Below are 13411 nucleotides of genomic sequence, written 5' to 3'. Positions count from 1 at the left end.
TAAAATTTATAATCTTTTTTTATTAAATTTATAATCAATAAAAATGAATTATTTCTCAAGATTTTATTTATTTATTGAGATCCTACAGTACAATAATAATATAATAATTATAATAATAATAATAATAATAAATTATATACATTATATAAAAAGGCACAATATATCTACATACTTTATATACATTAATAGTAAAAAAATTAAATTAATAATTAATTAAAAAATCGGTATATACATCGAAGACATTTTTTAAAACTTTTATTAAAAATATATAATTAATAGTAATTAAATATTTTAAATAATTGCATGTAAGGAAGAAATCAACTGATTAAAATACAAATCACAATGCAATTACTATAAATATCATAAATTATAAAATAAAAAAAATAGTAATTAAAGCTTAACTTTTCCTAAAATTACTCCATCTTATTTCTAATTATTGAGTCGTTCAATTCAAATATAAAAAATTTTTTTCACTAATTATTTATTATTAATTACTAATTACTAATTTACGTTTGTATAAAAAGCACAATGTTAATAAAATTCCATTGTCAACAATTTGTTCACAAAAAATTTTCCAAAAATTCTAATTACTTTTTAACAATTTTTTTTTTTCTTTTAAATTTATTTAAAAATTTTTTAAATTTACTTAGTAATAAAAATATATATAAAAAACTACCTCGTTGTAATTACATAGGAATGTAATAAATATTCAAAAAATACGATAATAATATTTGGACGAATTTCTACGTATGTAAATTTAATTTTTTTTTTTTTAAATGACATCACATGCCCCGCGTAAAAAAATTCATTCATAAAAAATTTGACATGTGGATCTAGACTTAAGGCATTTGAACTTTTGTAATTTTGATTGTAAAAAAAAAAAGTTTATCTAGAATTTTATACGAGTGAATTTTAAGTAAAAAATTATCAATTTCGAAATTTATTTTTATGCTCGTTTCAAAAAATTTTTCATTAAAAACCAAAAGCTCTATAATAATAAAAAAAATGTTTATCAAAAGTTCAAAATTTACGATTTTTCCAACGAGGGTAAAATGTAGTAAATATAAATTTTGAAAATTTTCTTTTTTGACTCAAAATTCGCTTACATAAAATTTTACATAAACTGTTTTTTTTACTACCAAAATCACAAAAGTTTCAGTCAAAATTCAAATCTGTCTCCAATCCAGGAATTCCACATGCAGAACTTTTGTAATTTTGATTGTAAAAAAAAAGTTTGTCTAGAATTTTCTGAGTGAATTTTGAGTAAAAAAATATCATTTTCAAAATTTATTTTTACTTCATTTTACCCTCATTTCAAAAAATTTTTCATTAAAAACCAAGAGCTCCATAATAATAAAAAAAATATTTATCAAAAGTTCAAAATTTACGATGTTTCAAACGAGGGTAAAATATAGTAAAAATAAATTTTGAAAATTTTCTTTTTTGACTCAAAATTCGCTTACATAAAATTCTACATAAACTTTTTTTTTTCTTTCAACAAAATCACAAAAGTTTCACTCAAAATTCAAATCTGTCTCCAATCTAAAAATTCCACATGTCGAACTCTTATGTGAAAAATTTTTTTCACACGAGCGTTTGTTCGTTTGAGTTTCAATTTTTTTTTATTGCAATACTTAATTGTTGTTTTAATTACTTAACTTTATTAATAACACACATATCATAATTATTTAAGGCGTTTAAGCTTCAGGTGAGCGCTAATTATTTTAATTCTCTAATATTTTAAACCGCGAATTGATCTTTGGCTTTAAAAAATTAAAATTTATTTTATTAATCCATTATCATATTGCTTATATTTTATTTATAATAATAATAAATAATAAATAAACAAATTTAATAATTGAATTATAATATTTTGTGATTAAATAATTAACAATTATTTGTTGTACGTACATTTACAATATTTAAAATCAATGCACCCGGTATTTAAAAACAATAAATTAATAAATGAATTGATAAATTATTAATTAACGATTAACTGAACGGAATACTGTAATACTGATTAACAGTTTTATTATTATTTTAATTTAATTTAATAAATATTAATAATAATAATAATAATAATATTTATTTTTATATACTGAGTAGCATAAATAGTGTAATTATTTCCAGTAATTATTTCCAACAATTAAAAAAATTTACCAACCATTAATAATTAAAGTTAATAAATAACAATCGGCATTATTATTAATTATGTGACAATGATAATGTTAATTAACAGTAATAATAAAATAAATTTAAGCTGCAATTTGAACACAAACTGGTTAGCTCTTTAATTTGGTTCGTATGGCATGACTCTAGTATTTGGCTTGTCTTATTTTAACAAAACAAATTTATTATTAATTAATCATTAAGACAAAATATTTTTTTATTTATTTTAACGATCAGAGATGTGCGATTATTATTATTAATATTTTAATCGAATTATTTTAGCGCCAATGAATTTAAAATTTTAAATATCCAATTAAATTTAAAAATTTTAAATTTTTTATTTCAAGAAATTTACTACCGGATTATAAAAATTGTATTAATAATTTTTTGAAGGACTGAAAATAATATTTGTAAATGTAGCAGACATCAGACAAATTTAAAATAATTAATAAATAGAGTAAATAATTAGTAAAATTAAATTTTAAAAAAATGCGCATTTAAAAAATTTTCAAATTAATGAGTGCATTTTTTAAAAATATTATTTTTTTAATTATTTATAATTTTTAATTTTTCTGATGTCTGCTACATTTACACTCATAAAATAATAAATTAAATTCAAAAAATTCCCGGGAAAAAAAATGGTTGAAAAAACGTTGACTTCAAATCTTCAAAATATGATACGACGAACTTTTTTTTAACTTCTGAAAATTTCAAATAAGTAAAAAATTGACTAAATTATTTAAATGATAATTGTATTCCAGTGCAAAATACGGCCAGCAAAAGCTGATTTTGAATTATTTTTAACTTTTTTACCATAATGTAAAAGTGTTGTCATTTATTGATTTTCCCTTTGAACTTTCAAAAGTTTAAAAAAAGTTCATCGTTGTCACATTTTGAAATTTAGAATAGTCGCCACTGTTTGAAAAATTTTTTTCTTCATAGAAAAAATTTCTAATTAATTAAACGTCATTCGATAAATTAATTGTTATTTAAATCTTTTCCCGCCAATTTATTATCAGTGTAATTTAAAATTAATCAATAAATTTTTAATTAAATTTAAACACTCGTGCAAAAGTTATTTTAAAAATTTGAGTTTTAAAAATTATAATTGACTTTTCATATTGAATTCGATTAAAATAATTAATAAACTGTAATTAGTCGCACACTCGAGCAATTAAACAATTAAAATAAACTTCCCCAAACTGTAATTATTAAGACGATTTAATATCCAAGCCTATTAATTTCAAATAGTCTTTTGTTCTGTATAAATATAAATATTATAATAATATATAAATATATATGTATATATATACACTATCTAAAAAATTTATCATAATCGTATAAAGATGATTAATTATTTACAAACGTACTTTTGCTTTTATCCAAAATAGTTTATCAAAAAACATTTAAATTGGAAGATTTTTTATGGCTGCTGTATAATGAATTTGTAGCAAATTCATTAATACGTATACATTTAACATCTTATTGCTTATTTTCATGCCTACTTTAAGCTAATGTATATTTCATTTAAAAAAGTAAACTAATTAAATAAATAATAATTAAAAAATAAATTTTTTTCTTAATTATCGATTAATAAAATTTATAAAAAAAATAAATAAATAAAACTTAAAATTTAACTATTAAATATTTAGTTGTTATTTTTTTTTAATTAAAAAAATTCTCAGACTTCTCCCCTACTTTTTAAAAATATGTAACGACTTTGAAGTGCAAAAATTTTGTAATTAAATTTTTAAAAAATAAAAGCATTAATTGAAAAAAAAGGCAACGTCATTAAAATTGTCAATGAGAGACTTTAAAAAAAAATTAATATTGTTATCAATTAGGAGTTAAATAAATTTTAGTAAAATTTCATGTCAACAGAATTCAAAATTTCGTTTAACTCCCAGTTGATTTCAAGTGAAATTTTTTTTTCAACTCTAAGGTAAGCGACTCAGTATCGAGTACTGGTTCCCTCAGGTATAGGGTCTATTCCTTTAGATTTAAAAAAAAAATTACTTACACTTGACATCAATTAGAAGTTAAATGAAATTCAGATCGTAAATTTTAGCCTATAAAATTAATGTTGACATGAAATTTAACTGAAATTTTTTTTACCAAATTTGATTTAAATCCTAATTGATAACCAGAGTAATTAATTTTTTTTTAAATCTGAAGTAAGAAACCCAGTACCCGATCAGAGAACTAGTACATGATCAGTCATATATTTGTGCTCCTATATTTATTAAATATACAAATACATGAAGTGATTGACGAATTCCCTGATCGGGTCGTAGGCTTTTCCATTAAATCGCAAAATTTTTACGACCTCTTCTTTCTTTCAATAAATGCCGTCTTTAAAATTAATTAATAAAATTGACAGATGAAAGTCATCATTTAAAAAAAATGGGGACACTGTCTGAGAATGCCCTTAATTAATTACTTAATTACTGAAGCATCAATGATTCTAAATTACGATGCAATATTGTATCCTTAACAGCATTAAAAACAACTTTTATATTTTCAGTATCAACGGCTGTTGTAAAATGATGGAATAACGGTTTACGAGGGTCCCTTTTTACAGATATAAACATATCCAATATAAAATTCTGTACATCTTTCATGGAATGTGAATCGCCATTGAATTGTGGAAAATACCAGCACAAATTAGTATCCGGTGATCTTACTTTTTTGTCCAGTAAATCCGTTTTATTGAGAAATAATATTATTGATACGCCACCAAATATCATATTGTTGACAATGGTATCAAATATGTTCCGAGATTCTTCAAGACGATTTGTTCTTCTGCAATTTATTTAATCATTTATTATTATTAAATAAATAAGATAAGATTATTTACTATCTTCCTGTATACATGTATATATATATATTTTATAATCTACCTGTCTTCTAATAAAACCTGGTCGAATTCAGATGTCGATACCAGAAAGAGTATTGATGTTACACAATCGAAGCACTGATACCACTTTTGTCTTTGTGATCTTTGACCACCGACATCGACAAATAAAAATGGTATATTATTTATCGGTATTACAAATTCTGATATTCCTTTTGTTGCTTTTCTACAATGAAGTATATCTTGATGTGTCGGCATGTAATCCTGCAATTAATTTATTATTTTCATCCTTGAAATATTTAAAAAATAAATTTAATAATGAGACCAATAGCAGAACAATAATTATTTTTTGACAATTAAAAAAAATTAGCTCAATTACAACTCTAGTTTTTTCCAAACTGTATATTAGACTGATTCAAAAAAATCGACTAATTTTTTTTTTCTTTATTATATCGAAAATATTGTTGGAAATGACGAAAAAAAATACTGTGAAAGTTTGAGCTCTTAATATTAATATAAACAACTGCCGCATCGCGATTTTCTATTTCCCGTTTAAATAACATGGGAAAATTTATTTTTTAAGCTTTGGAATTTTGTAGCTCATGGTGAGACCAATACTTTTGAATATTCAAGACATATTCTTATGGGAAATTTGACGCTCTACAAAAAAGGTCTCTTATAATTTTTCGATATTTTTATTTCTTCAAAAGTAATTCGAAGTTAAAGTCAGATTGACGATAAATTTTTACATTTTTTAAATTTTTTGACCCAACCACCAACTTTATCCGAAAATTTTGGAGGACATTTTTTGTAGTGCATTTTATTTCCTACAACTTATCTCAGAGAAAATTTTCGATATTTCACTTAAGTCGTATGTTATTTGCAATTAACTGAAAATTTTTTTAAATAATCTAAATTTTGTTGCTTAAAATTAATTATATTAAATTTTCAGTTAATTGCGAATAACTCACGATTTATGAGAAATATCGAATATTTTCTATGAGATAAGTTGTAGGAAATTTGACGCTCTACAAAAAATGTCCTCTAAAATTTTCGGATAAAGTTGATGGTTGCGTCAAAAAATTAAAAAAATGTAAAAATTTATCGTCAATCTGACTTTAACTTCGAATTACTTTTGAAGAAATAAAAATATCGAAAAATTATAAGAGACCTTTTTTGTAGAGCGTCAAATTTCCCATAAGAATAAGTCTTGAACATTCAAAAGTATTGGTCCCACCGTGAGCTACAAAATTCCAAAGCTTAAAAAATAAATTTTCCCATGTTATTTAAACGGGAAATAGAAAATCGCGATGCGGCAGTTGTTTATTTTAATATTAAGAGCTCAAACTTTCACAGTATTTTTCTTCGTCATTTCTAACAATATTTTCGATATAATGAAGAAAAAAAAAATTAGTCGATTTTTTTGAATCAGTCTACTGTATATATTTAAATTCGCGCCTTTTCAAATTTTATTTTTCCCATTGCAATTTTTTTACTTTGATTAATTTCAAAAAAAATGGTAATGGTCTAGGTGGGACTCCACCTGCTTTTGGCTATAAAATGACTTCCGTTTGAAATTTTTTTATCTTTATTTTTTTTTTTAATTCTACTCAAATATTTTTTAAATTGAAATTTTTAAATTCAATCTCTCGCTATTTTATGAGTAAATTTTCTAATGAAACTTAAAAATTTCTTTAGCGGTCCCGCTATTGGTTTGTGATAAATAAAATTTCCAAGTTTTTGTCACAAAATAAAAAAAATTTACATACCGCTCGTGAAATTCTCTCAAGATTATCCAAAAAATATTGAACGGAGTCACTCTAAAAAAACAAAACAAAATAAATTATCAGTTTATCAACAATAAAAATCTGTTTATCAAAACAGGAAATAGTTATCTCGATAATAAAAATGATTTATCTCAATAAATATAAAAAATAAATAATCAACAAGTTAAATAAAATAATAAACACAATTTTACAATAAAATTATTTTAAAATACCCGCTTACTTAATTTAATAATTATTTAAATCTCTTTTGAAAACACAAGATATCTAACTTGACATATTTATTCTCATATATTCTATTATTGTATGATCATAACTAAGAAAGCGCTAATAAAAGTAAGCAAGTAAGCAAGCGAGTAAGTAAGTAAGTAAGTAAGTAGTAACTGATTATATAAAGACACTCGTTAGATTGTCTGCGTATTAGTCACCTCGTTAATTCATAAAATTATTTTTACCGTTAGCGGATTTTTTTAAAACATTAATATTAAATTTTATATATTTATTTAATTGGAAAATAAAATTATGACAGTAAAGTTGGCGGACATCTTACAATTATTTAAAATTTTTAAACAATAAAATGAAATTGTTTAGACAAGAAAATTAAAAAATTGACTTTTAGAAAATTCTACCAGTACATGCATTTTTTTTTATCAATTTAATTCTGTAATTTTTTTATATGTAATTTAAAAATAGTCTTATGTCTGGTACATTTACACTCATATAAAAATGACAGTAAAGTTGGTGGACATGTTACAATTATTTAAAATTTTTAAACATTAAAATGAAATTGTTTAGACAAGAAAATTAAAAAATTGACTTTTAGAAAATTCTCCCAGTCCATGCATTTTTTTTTTCATCATTTTAATTCTTTAATTTTTTTATATGTAATTTAAAAATAGTCTTATGTCTGGTACATTTACACTCATATAAAAATGACAGTACAGTTGGCGGACATTTTACAATTATTTAAAATTTTTTGAACGATAAAATGAAATTGTTTAGACAAGAAAATTAAAAAATTGACTTTTAGAAAATTCTACAATCAGTAGATGCATTTTTTTTTATTTTATCAATTTAATTCTTTAATTTTTTTATATGTAATTTAATACGTATGTATATATAACATGTAAAATAAAATTACCAATTGAAATTCTCTTCTTCTATCAAAAGCTTTTCTGATGGACCCGTCCCGCCACAAACTGTACAATGAGGGAACGTAATAGAGAAATAATCTCGCATCTAAAATCATTGTGTTTTCAATTTTCAATAACTGATAGCCGATGTCATAATTCTTGGGGTTTTCCCATGGTATATTAAGTTTATCTCTTGCGTCAACCAGCACCTTCATTCCTTTTATTATGTTTTGGTAGATAACATGCTGGTACTCCTTAATTAGCTCTGGCTATAAATAGATAAATAATTATTAGATATCATTGAGTGATAAATATATATATTTTAAGAGCTATGGAAAAATGACTGATTATCTCATATATTTAATTATCAATTTTTATATTTTTAAATTACTATTGGGTGGAAGTAAAAGACCCAGTATCTGATCGGGAACTAGTACTCGATTACTCATGTATTTGTGTAGATATATTTAGTATAATTTAGTAAATATAAATATACAAATATATGAAATGATCGGGTACTGGGTCTTTTACTTTATGTACAAAGAAAAAAAATTTTTCTTTATGAAATGAAGGAAAAATTTTCTGATTAAAAAAAATTTTTTGCATTGGAAATTAAAAATGAAAATTTTCTTGGGGCAAAAAATTTCTAGTCCTCAGAAAATTTTTTTTTCATTTCATAATGAAAATTTTTTTTTGCATCAAGAAAATGAGTAAATGTAGCAGACATCAGACAAATTTAAAGTTATAAATAAATAGAGTAAATAATTAATTTTAAAAAAATGCGCATTTAAAAAATTTTGAAACTAATAAGTGCATTTTTTGTCAACATCATTTTTTTAGTATTTACTCTATTTATTTATAATTTTAAATTTGTCTGATGTCTGCTACATTCACACTCATCCGAGAAATCCTCTTTTTTCTGTACAAATTAAAGTTTTATTCGTATTTTTTGTGGTTCTAAAAGGGTCTACCCTACACCCAAAATGTAATAAATAAATATCTTCGTTATATATAAATATATGTACAAATATTTATAAAAATAATCCTGAAGTTAATAAACAATCATCAATTTTTGTCTTCGTTTTCAACAAATATTTAAAAAAAAAAATGCACATGTAGAAAATTAAAAAAACTATCAGTGCATTTTTTCAAATATTTTTTTTTATAATTTAACCTTTTGAAAAAAATTATTAGCCGTCAGTTAACTTCAGTATCATTCATAAAATTAGACCTTTGCACTGAAAAAAAAAATAATAAATACTATTAATTAATTTCTTATATGAAAAATATCCTGATGCTAATTTACATGGCCCAGATAAATAAACAATGAATTTAATAGCAAGTAAAAATATATCAGTGCTTAGATTATTTTATAATCCAATAAAAAGCAAAATGTATTTTCTGTCTACAAAATAAATAATAATAATAAAAATAAAAATGACGTATTAGTCATACCTCAAATTTAATTCCATGAATAATTCGCATCTGTTTAAGAAATGTTGATTTACCACTTTCACCAGCACCAAGCAATAACAATTTAACCTGTCGTCTAAATGTTTGTCGATCTTTTTCCAGCATCCGATCTATTTCCTGGCTCTTGTACCTCTGTTCGATTTCCTCAGGACTGAATTTAAATCTCAAACAACAACTGCACGGCCACGTTAGCGAACTCGCCATTTTAATTAAAAAATATTCCAGCTTAATAAATAAAATAAATATTTATAAATAATCAACAGGAACAAAATAATTACAAGCACCAACTGTTAACTAGACCATAGTATCTACAAGGTCTCTGCTAAATAATTATCACTTATTATATATAATATAACTTTTACACTGAGCTCGTTATCTCAACAACATGAATACAGTACTCACTAATAAATGTATCTGCATACACGAGTTTAAAACTTTAAATATTTAGTCTTCCTTCCGACTTTCTTTCCCGATACCGACATTCACATTCACCTCCGACCTCCAGATAATCTCCAGATCCCCACCCGATATTATTTAATCTGTAACAATTACCCTCAGCTAATTACATCTCCATACTCTGCAGTATCTAACACTTGTTAATAATTAACTTATTTGTCAAACCTACAAATATATAAATATATACATATATATTTTAAATAAAGACACAATGACATTGAGTATTCACCTGGGCGTTCACGCCATCAGTTCTCCTTTTAAACTTTTATTATTTATTTTACCATTCACTTTTATATATTTTTATTAACTATATATATTTTTATATATTATTAACTGTCATATATTAAATATAACAATTTATTTAATATTAATTATTATTTTATTTATGAACACTTGCTCGGTAGACTTGATCAGCCATCATTGAATTTTATTTATATATTGTTGTTAAATATATATATATATATTTATATATATATTATATATATGTATTAATATATATATTATATTAATGCACCGGTAAAAAGACGCTTTGTCTTGACTTATAAGTCTTCAAGTTCTTATATGTGTATATATATGACGGATGGTATATATATATAAATATATATGTAATATATAATATATATACCTATATACTGAATAGGAAGTTGAGTTTGCTGTATTACTGTAAATTTCAAAAGACTGGAATATTGTTGGTCAAGCTGCTGGATGATAAATCGCTGGTTGATTTTATATATATTTGTACGTTAGTATATTGTTTATATATAATAATACTTGATATATATTTTAGAAATATGTATATATTAATGGATCTCGGTAGTATGTAAAAAAATATTTATTTGGCACACGGAAATACTTGAGCTTTAGCTCACGCGCGAAAGTACGATAACGTATTCGGACACTCACCAGCTACATCATAATATATAACTAAATTTTACTGTGGGGGAGAGTAAAAAATATATATATGAGTAAATGTATGTCTTTCAATCACGACATATGTGCTTATATATATGTATATATATGTAGTTAGGAAACGGAGGTTGGTTACTTAGAGAATTTATCGGAAAATCTGACAGCTGGTAAAAATTAAATTTTGAATTTTGCCGCCAAATGGTAAAACAGATTTGAAATTTTAGGTTGTGATGAATATAGCAACTAAATATTATTGTATTGGTAAATTTATAAACAAACAATAATAATTGTTAATTTAAATAATAATTACGAGCGCGGAAGTTAATAAACTGAGTGCGCTCATTAGTTTTGCTGATAAATCTCCAGGAAATTTGATGGGGGATTGAAAAAAAATAGACGATCAACTTGGGTTTGGAGGTTAGTGTCATCTCCAGTGTTAAATCAAAATATATTTGTAATTATTAATAATAAAATACTTATTTTTAGGTTTTAATTTTTAAAAAATTAAAATAATGGGGAAGAGAAAACGCAAAGTCGATGCCGCGGAACCGCAGTGCGATTTTCAAATAAAAATAATGGGAAATTCTGACGAGGTCCAGGATATTGTAAATGATATCCAAACTAGTTTTAATTTCGATGACTTTTTCAATCAACCTGCAACGAGTAACTCCGTGGAAGAGGTAACTTTTAATTTATTGAACTCAACTCCTCCGCCGCTGGTTGCCATCAGTGACAAGAACACGGAAGACAACAAGCCCAGGAAAAAATTGAAAATGGTAGACGAACAAATACTTCCTAAACGAGTCGTCCTGGTCGTTCCGAAAAACTCACCCTCAAGAACTTCAATGCCCGGAACTAGCAGCAATCAAACCCCCAGTGATTCAGTTCCCAATGGAGATGACAGCTGTCAAAAAATTGTAACCACTCCAGTTTCGGCGGCAAATGACAGCGATAAATTTAAAACTCCTGATAAATCATCTGGAATTAATGACACTCTGATTAAAATAACCCCCAAGAATACAAATAATCAAGAGATTAAAAGTCCCAATAGATTGGCGCGAAAAAAAAATTTAAATTCAAATTTAAATGGAGATGTATTTAAAAATTCACCAAAGCTTCCAGTTGATGAAAATAAATTAGTTGACATAAATAAATTACCAAAAGTTGAGATAAATTTCCACGAAATCGCGCCAAGTTTAAATGGTAATTTAAAAAATTCGCCTAAAGTTAAATTGCAATTGCGAGCAGCAGATCCAAATTTATTAAAAAGCGATGAGTTTAAAGAAAAAATAAGAAAGTTCAGAGAAAAATCAAATGATTCCATTAACGAATCAATTCATTCTTTAACTGACAATACTTCAGTTAATATTTCATTGATACCCAGAGACTCCATCAATAATTATTTGGTAAAGAACAAACTCACTAATGATTCTTTGGAAAATGACAAAAATAAGTCAGTTGATAAAACTGGCGGTAATTTAAAAATAGAAAAACCACCGAAGAAAGAAACGGCAGCAGTCAATAGTGCGAGCGCTAGTGCAAATGTTAGTAAAAAAAATACAACCGAGGTGTCAGAAAATTTGGTATCAACGACCACTGAGTCGACTCAATTGAATAATAAAATAAATAATAAGAACTGTCAGTGCAGTCAAATGAACATAATGGTCGACATCGTCTGGGGACTGTTGGATAAAATGAAGGAACGATCGAACGAAATAGACGAGAGCAAACTAAACATGGACCAGTTGAAAGGATTGAAGGATCACCAGGACACCGATGAGTTGCTGAAGCGGCTGAGAGACAAAGACCAGATGATAACTCAGCTCGAGGAAAAAAACAAAGAACTCTCTGAGCACTTGAGGAGAGAACAGTTGTCTAGTTCGAAGCTGAGGATAAATCTGATGAGCTGTCAGACGGAGTTGAAAAAAATAAAGAGTATTGTCAAGATGAAGACGGATCTCATCAATGAAGTTGCTGAGAGTGCCGTCAAAGTAAGAGAATACTTTGGAGACGAAGTGATAATCGGTGTAATCTCTGATACTGAAGACGACACCTTCAGCCAGACGTAGCTGTAGTTTACTTTTTTAATTTTTAATTAAGTTGCGTTATTTATAATTGATATGAAAAAAAAATGTGTACATTTTAAATAATTGATAAGATTACTGATACAATTATTTAGATACATTAAGTAAATGTAATTTTTTAATAATAAATGATGTCTTAATATTAATTTAAGTTTTGTAGTTAATTAAGATAAATATTTAAAAGAAACATTTATATTTTATATATATAAATTGTGTAATACTTTTTATACATACTAGTAAATTTAATTAACAATTATACACTTTATTTGTAACTTCAAAAAAATATTAATTATAGATTTAAATTACTAATTAGTTATTATTTTTAATGATACTGAAATTAGCCGACGTCTGATAATTTTTGAATTTTTTTTTTTTAATGATAAATTATAAAAAAAAATATTTGAAAAAATAACACCTGTAGTTTTTTAAATGTTCTACATGTGCAATTTTTAGAATTTCTTTTTTTGTAATTAATTAATTAATTAATTAAAAAAAAATTCGGAAATTGTTAATTGTCTGTTAACTATGAGTGTGAATACTGACAGGAAT

The 13411-nt window shown here is 24.7% G+C and overlaps 2 protein-coding genes across 4 annotated transcripts; one reads left to right on the top strand and one right to left on the bottom strand.

Annotated features, from left to right (window-relative positions):
- Nucleotides 1-4080: 4080 nt before the first annotated feature.
- LOC130664984 (guanine nucleotide-binding protein subunit alpha homolog) lies at nucleotides 4081-10759 on the bottom strand. 3 transcript variants are annotated; one of them, XM_057465209.1, is made up of 7 exons: nucleotides 10495-10759; nucleotides 9816-9952; nucleotides 9396-9638; nucleotides 7949-8209; nucleotides 6793-6843; nucleotides 5070-5287; nucleotides 4081-4971 (listed from the first exon to the last, which is right to left on the bottom strand). In XM_057465209.1, the coding sequence occupies exons 2-7, from the start codon at nucleotides 9831-9833 to the stop codon at nucleotides 4614-4616; spliced, it is 1149 nt and encodes a 382-aa protein (XP_057321192.1). In that variant the 5' UTR covers nucleotides 9834-9952; nucleotides 10495-10759; the 3' UTR covers nucleotides 4081-4613. The 3 variants fall into 3 exon arrangements, with proteins under 3 accessions (XP_057321192.1, XP_057321190.1, XP_057321191.1); XM_057465207.1 differs by having other exon boundaries at nucleotides 9816-10034; nucleotides 10099-10518; XM_057465208.1 differs by having other exon boundaries at nucleotides 10099-10518.
- A 72-nt stretch (nucleotides 10760-10831) lies between these two features.
- On the top strand, nucleotides 10832-13075 carry LOC130664983 (asparagine-rich protein-like). The gene is made up of 2 exons (XM_057465206.1): nucleotides 10832-11195; nucleotides 11265-13075. The coding sequence occupies exon 2, from the start codon at nucleotides 11291-11293 to the stop codon at nucleotides 12845-12847; it is 1557 nt and encodes a 518-aa protein (XP_057321189.1). The 5' UTR covers nucleotides 10832-11195; nucleotides 11265-11290; the 3' UTR covers nucleotides 12848-13075.
- The last annotated feature ends 336 nt before the right edge of the window (nucleotides 13076-13411 follow it).

Source organism: Microplitis mediator, chromosome 3 (genome assembly GCF_029852145.1).
Source record: "Microplitis mediator isolate UGA2020A chromosome 3, iyMicMedi2.1, whole genome shotgun sequence".
Taxonomy (NCBI): domain Eukaryota; kingdom Metazoa; phylum Arthropoda; class Insecta; order Hymenoptera; family Braconidae; genus Microplitis; species Microplitis mediator.
This window is presented reverse-complemented; position numbering and strand designations above follow the sequence as displayed.

Excerpts from the sequence above, each read along its gene's own strand:
- LOC130664983 (XM_057465206.1), top strand. The coding sequence starts at position 11,291 with ATGGGGAAGAGAAAACGCAAAGTCGATGCCGCGGAACCGCAGTGCGAT.
- LOC130664984 (XM_057465209.1), bottom strand. Across the intron at positions 6,844-7,948 it reads GAAGAAGAGAATTTCAATTG|AGTGACTCCGTTCAATATTT; the intron begins GTAATTTTATTT and ends TTGTTTTTTTAG. Across the intron at positions 5,288-6,792 it reads TTGAGAGAATTTCACGAGCG|GATTACATGCCGACACATCA; the intron begins GTATGTAAATTT and ends AATTAATTGCAG.